This window comes from Setaria italica, chromosome VI, assembly GCF_000263155.2.
Source record: "Setaria italica strain Yugu1 chromosome VI, Setaria_italica_v2.0, whole genome shotgun sequence".
Lineage (NCBI taxonomy): Eukaryota > Viridiplantae > Streptophyta > Magnoliopsida > Poales > Poaceae > Setaria > Setaria italica.
In genome coordinates, this window is record NC_028455.1 from 29,349,412 (window position 1) to 29,356,415 (window position 7,004).

Sequence of the window (7,004 nt, forward strand, 5' to 3'; positions counted from 1 at the left end):
GAACACATACAGCCGTTGGAGCGAACCAGATCACGCGCGCATCTCCCAGCGAACTATGGCGGCGATCGGGCTCAGTCTCCCCTATAGGCGCACAGCCTGTTGACGCCCGCTCGCCTCTACTCGCCGTTTAGATTCGTCTTATGTAATGGGTTTTATAAATAGTCTACGTTTAATACTCATAATTAGTATCTAAACATTCGATGTGACGAGCGCTAAAAATAAGTCAGTGGAAGAAAACGGGGCCTTAACTCTAAACATTATAAAAGATAGCTAGTTTTTAGCACGTAACTCGTAATCTTGAAGGGTGTGTATCAGATATCTCTTGATCAAGAGATACCTCTTATCTCTCTCCTATTAAAATATGAGAAAATATTTTATAAGGCAGCTAAAAAGTAATCATTAGAGGAGGCCTCACCTAAACAGTCACTTACGCTCTGCTGGCTGTTGCAGCTGGAATATCTAGCGCAGCGCTCCTCCTATGTCTAGTGCTCCGTCGACACGTAGTGCAGGCGAGACGATTTGGTGTGAAGTGCAGCCTCACAGACGAGGCGACACCAATGTCATAGGTTCTCAAGGATCCGACTGTCTAAGAAAGGAGAAATTAAGTAGCCTCGGTTTGGAGGTAGAATTCAACGGTTCTGAGTTCTTTCTTAGGCCATTCCTAACCCTCCACCTCAGCTGATTTTTATATCATTAAATATGGTGCCATGTAGGCAAAAAAACTAAGCTGGCAAGAGAGTTAATGAGGAGAGTTGTAAAAATATGGAGAACAAGATCTCATGCAAGATATGATGTTGATACGATCTCCAACGAAGAATAAGAGAGGGGAGAGAGGAGAGACAATTTATTACATCCCCACGTCAAGAAATTATGGGTTGGGGATGTAGTTTCTAGAGCTGATATCTTGATGATTTGGCAAGATTGATACACACCATGGGTTCGGACTGGCCTTAACAAACTGGAAATGCAAAAGGTAGTTTTTCGTCCGCGTTGGGAATGAAGTGATCGCAGGTTCAAGACGAAATTAAATATAGGGGTGTCATGAATGCGGATCTGTCGCTTGAAGGCATCTGCGTGCGATCCGTCATGATCCCCTTATCGACCCAGGCAGTTTAAGGGCATGAACATAGATAAACATGTCTAGCTATCAAGAAGGGTCAACATACTAGATCTAATTACCATGATTATATAAAGCATGATATATAGTCTAATCGCGAATTAGACTGAGCAACAAGCATATTCATATTATAAGTAGAAAGTATAAAAGGAGGTAATGAGTTGCTAGATGACAAGAAAAATATTGCTCACATAATAGATGTATTTAGATCATCACCTCCGAGTATACACCATTGATAATCACAACTAGCTCCTGAACTCCACCATGGCACAACCGCGCAAGGAGGCCATGACAGCTAGGGTTTGACCTAAGCCATCTCCTAGACAACTGTGAAGTCTTGCAGCGGCCATCAGCTCCCTCTGGTGAATGCCCTAGGTTTCATCAAGTTCTGATGGATGGACTCCATGTGCCGATGAAAATTGGATATATTTATAGTCCACATGTGTTGTGGAGCGAAGGGCACATCGATCAGGGCCAGAAACGAGCTAGGTCAATCGCCTGGGCCCGCTGGGCCGATCAGCCTAGGCGATTTCACCATCTTCCCGGCCTCAAACGCCAAAACTTTCTACACGAAAGTTGTAGATCTTTTCAAACCATGCAATTTAGATACCAAATTCGCTACAATCAGAGTCCAGACGAGGGAGATATGCCTTGTGCAAGATCTGCTGCTTCTACGGGCCTTCTGACCTTCCAATCTTGAGTTTCCCTTAGCTTGACCACGGGATTGGCTTGCCAAATCACCACATACTTCGACTCTAAATCATCTGTAATGATGGTTCATCGAATGTGGATGCATTTGGATGATGAATTGGTTCGAGCCGATCAGCCCATGGGTCCTGGGCCAATCAGCCTACCCTCTTGTGGTCTCCGTTGGTCCTCATCTTTCTCGTGTAGACTTCTTGTGTTGTCCAAAGTCCAGGTCCAAATCCAACTTATAAAAAAACCCTTCATTTATATCGTATTTCAATATGATCCAAAACATAAGACATATGCGAATATGGGGTTATTTCAGGTGCCAAAGTGGTGGGTTAGTACAAGAATATGCATGAAAATACTATTCAAAGGCACTAAAAATGTGTCAATAATGAGCGTCAATAGGAACAACAAGAAAGAAGGGGTCCCTCAACCCTAGTGGTCGGGGCTCCTGTTGGGAGTGGTCAGCGCTCTTTCGCGATTGGTGGAGGTGGGCACTCCTCCGCCCTGCTTTACGTCCTCTCCCGGCCTCTGTTGGCATGAGCGTCGTCATCCCGTGCTGCGCGGTAGGGCAGGTCCTATGCGGTGTGTGTGTGTGGGGGGGAGGGGTCCTACACATTGTGGTGGGTACTGTGCTGACTGTGGCGGTTACCCATCAGTCAACTCCTAGGCAAGACGTGCGACGTGCACCCCCACGCGGTACGGGGGGGTTGGCGGTTGGCCGCCTAGCCCATGGCGGTCCCTGCGAGGTTGGGTGGCACCTCCCGACCTTCCACCAAGAGGTCAGAGTGCCACCATGGTGTTGCGCTAGGTTCGGGGCCCCATGGCGGGACCTACCTTTCGGGCGCGGGCTAGCATCATGGTGGGCACATTCGTACCGCCCAGTCCATGATGGGACGCGGCAGTGGGCAGACGTCATAGTGCCACGCCCCTGGTGTGGTGAAAGGGCCATTATGGCCCCCTCTCCCTAAGGTCGTGTACGGGTGGTCCTATGGGTGAAGTCACTCTAGTCGATCCGTTGGTCCGACGTGGGCGCGCCTGTCCCTCCGAGCTGTGATGGACGCGACGGGATGTGCACGTCCCATCAGTGTGGTGCGCATTAAATGCACCATCCTACACTGGTTTCCACCCGTTCTTGTTGTCGCACGGCCCCCGAGGTGCCCCATGACACCGGGAGAGGCTTTCCACTGCTGCTCACGCGGGGAGGCCGGACGAACGCCACGTGCCCCCGCCGGCACAACACAAGAGACATAACAGGGGCACCCTAAATGTTATATGTGACCAAGATATCATTGTCCCTTCAAAGCACATGCTAGTCATAGTGATCATGATGTCATTAATCATCAAAATTAAATTAGGGTACATCATATTTCATTTTGCCCCTTTTTGGTGATTTATAAATTATAACAACACAAACTCAAATATATAGAAATGAGAGTTGAAGCAAAACCTTGTTAGGTATGCATATATAAGCAATATGAAGCAATAACACAAAACTAAAGTGCATATACGTGCCGAACAAATAACCACCGATTTATATTATAATGGATATAAGTGAATCATCTACAAGCAGAAACGTAACACCATGGCATAGAGATACATATGAAAGGCCATGGTGTGCAAACGTATGCCACGATCAAGTATCCATGGTGTACTAACATATGCCATGATCACATACCAACATGATACTGCCCATGAAAGGTTATAGAGAGGTTTAGGAAAAACCAACAAAATAATAACACTGAGATAATTCTCAACTTTTATGAATTTAACCTCCTTCCTTTATTTCTAATCTTGTGATGTGTGACGCTTCATGTGAACCTTTTAGTCTATAAAGTATCATGCTTTCAGTGTTAAATTTGTTGAAACTTGCTTGCTCTATCTTAAAACGTCACAAAATCTGAAACGCCACATCTATATATCAGTAGATAACAAACCCTCATGCATACTTCCTTCCTAAGATAGAAAGAAATGAAGATATACTAAAAAAACTAAAGTGAATACAGTAGGAAAGATGGTATACTAAAGCAAAGCATGGACGCAATCAACTCTTCAAAGTATCATCATGCTGCATGCATGTCCTGCTTTTCTCAATACAGAACATCGTGCAAGAAATACATTCCTTCACATGATTTATACCCCCCAAAATCACATGTTTCTTAGGCCTTATGGCATATTCCATTGTATCTTGCCAAAACAATCCGGTAGGGTCTATAAATATAATGCCACTACTTCTTCCTCCACAGAAAACACATTCCTCTGTAGAATTCCAGGCTGTCAAATCAAGTTCAAACAATGTGTAACGGCTTTGTCATTTCTGATTTAAATATCAGACCACCGACGGCCACAATCACAACCAAGCCGATTGCAGAGATGGCTCAAGAGAGAATTCAAGGAAAGAAGATTGAGAACTGTGGTAAATATCGAGCAAAGAGGGTGTGGAAGATAGATGAGGATGAGGAAGACTATGAAGCTGATTTCCAAGTATTTTTAAAGGAAAGCAATGAAGAGGATAAGAAGCACCACAAGTTTATAGCACTCATGGATGTCTCAGGGTCAAGAAAAGAGAAAGTTGGACTCGATTTTCTAAAGAAAGGTAAGGATTTACTAACAAAACCATATATTTCTATGCATCACTAGCATATGCATTCAAATTCGTGAATAAGTGTGAATTTTTCTCCCATCGATTATTTTCATGTAAAGAAGTGAATTCTATTTTCGGGGGGAATTTCTAGGATTGCTGCTGATGATTTCTATAGATGTTGTTCGATTCGACCAGTTGGTGGTCAGATACTTGCACTTAGTTTTTTTTCTCACGTCTTTGCTTGTTGACTAACAATTCAGGGGGCGGGACAGGGTAAGCTCTTTGGTTGTTTTCAGTTATAATTTGGCACATGAGATTTGATATAACTATACCACTAATTGGATCAATAGTGACCTATATAGTTAATATTTTCTTCTTAATTAGAATATCTCAACTCAGGTGGCTTATTTATTTTTAATTTTACATTTCACATGAACGAAGCTCATTATGATTTTTAGTTTGTTCTTGATATTGTAAATGTCTATGAAGGTAAATTTGATGGCATTCTAATGTATATTTATTATTGCAAAGAACTAATAAAGTCTCCTTATGTAGTTGGTGTCATAGTTAGCACTTATGAATAATTGATATTCCTCTGCATTTAGTAATTACATGTATTCTCGAAGCTCTCTTTCCATATAGATGAAGTTAATGTAGTACTAACACTTTAAATTTCAGATGCCATCATCCACAAACCACTTCCTATAGATAAAAGACCTGTTGTAAGGACAAAGCACAAGCGCAAGAACCCATATAGGGGCATCCGCCGCCGACCTTGGGGCAAATGGGCCGCTGAAATCCGTGATCCTAGAAAGGGTGCTCGTGTTTGGCTAGGCACGTATAAAACACCAGAAGAAGCTGCAAGAGCGTACGATGTTGAGGCCCGCAAGATTAGAGGCAACAAGGCAAAGGTGAATTTCCCTGATGAGGTGCCACCAAACATGATGAGTAATACAACAAAACCAACTGTTATTGCAATGCCAACAATACCTTTTCTAGCAGAGAAGTTTAGCACCAATTCCCTAGTAAGCCATTCAAAAAACTCAAATGAAGATCTATTCTCTGTGGTGAACTTCAATGGAAAGAATGCTCGCTCAATTCCTACTGACGGATTCGGGTTACCCTCTATGAAGATACCTCATGCGTCTTATGAAATCCCAAGGATGGGTGGGTGTGCAAGTCAAAATAGATTTTCAATTGGTTCTTCAAGCAACGGATTGGCGAGATTCGATGGAAACAATGCTAGATCAATTAGTACTGAGGGTTTTGGGTTGCTCCCTACAAAAATGTCTCGTGACCCTTTTGAGACCCTAAGGATGGGCCAGTATCCAAGTCAAAATAATTTTTCAGTTGGTTCTTCAAGCAACGGATTGGTGAACCTTAGTGGCAACGGTGCTAGCTCAATTTGTACTGAGGGTTTCGGGTTACTCTCTATGCAAATGCCTCATGCCCCTTTTGAGACTCCATGCAATGGCCAGTGTCCAAGTCCAAACAGATTTTCAATTGGTTCTTCAAGCAACAGATTGGTGAACCTTAGTGGCAACAATGCTAGCTCAATTAATAATGAGGGTGTTGGGTTACTCTCTGTGCAAATGCCTTGTACCGCTTCTGATACCCCAAGGATGGGCCAGTGTCCAAGTCAAAACTTTTTTTCAGTTGGTAATTCAAGCAACGGATTGGTGAACCATAGTGGAAATAATGCAAACTCAGTTCCTACTGAGGGCTTTGGTTTACTCTCGATGCAAATGCTTTATGCCCCTTTCGAGAACCCAAGAATGGGACAATGGCCAAGTCGAAACATACATTCGGTTGGTTCTTCAAGCAACGGTTTGTGCAATGAGGCTAACAGGAACATGAATGCATCCTCTTGCTTACCGCATGCTAGCTTGCCAACGTTAAGTCAACCTACATTTCCCGGTCCATCAACGATGATAGAAAGCAACATTGGCACAATTGTTCCTACTTTGAGCAATGCCACACCCAATGTTCTCTTTGGCGCGGCTAGTGATGATGCAGGGACAAAAATCGATCAGCAGCCTATCCCCCAAGTGATGGAAAATGAATACATTCCTTCCATTTTAAATGGTGATGTTAGTGAGGATGTAGCTGCTGAGATTAGTATGTGGAAATTCTATGACCGGCTGCCAGCTAATGGAAATTAATGGATCAGTCCTATGGCTTGTGCTTTATGGATAACAACAAAGTGGTAATGAACCCATTAATCACTATCATCATCGATAATTCTACAAATTTTGTATCATTACTTGTTTTTTTACCTTGGCTCTTTTGTTATGAACTAACTATCTGCATCCTCAGAAATGTTGGAGGTTTGATGCGTAGATGACGAGGATGGAGCTGTCACAAAATAAAGGCTTATTTGTGGTACATTCTATTGCCAAATAAGCACAATTGTTTTTTCCTACCTTTTATTATTTTGGACCAATTTGTTTTTTCTAAAAAAAATCTATGCTTGCAAGACTTTAGTACCGCTTCTGGAACATAAATATTTTTATTGTATTGTAACGGTATATGTTTTTGAAGCTTTATCTATGCCATAATTTTATAAGTTTTGAATGTGTTGGTGTCCGTATGGAATCGGGTTGAGTCCCA

The 7,004-nt window shown here is 42.9% G+C and overlaps 1 protein-coding gene across 1 annotated transcript; it reads left to right on the forward strand.

Annotated features, from left to right (window-relative positions):
- Positions 1–4,183: 4,183 nt before the first annotated feature.
- LOC101761413 lies at positions 4,184–6,556 on the forward strand. Its single transcript, XM_004974702.1, has 2 exons — positions 4,184–4,406; positions 5,073–6,556. The coding sequence occupies exons 1-2, from the start codon at positions 4,184–4,186 to the stop codon at positions 6,554–6,556; spliced, it is 1,707 nt and encodes a 568-aa protein (XP_004974759.1).
- The last annotated feature ends 448 nt before the right edge of the window (positions 6,557–7,004 follow it).

Coding starts and splice junctions, on each gene's coding strand:
- LOC101761413 (XM_004974702.1), top strand. CDS start 4,184: ATGGCTCAAGAGAGAATTCAAGGAAAGAAGATTGAGAACTGTGGTAAA. Junction 4,407..5,072: donor ACTCGATTTTCTAAAGAAAG/GTAAGGATTTAC, acceptor TTTAAATTTCAG/ATGCCATCATCCACAAACCA.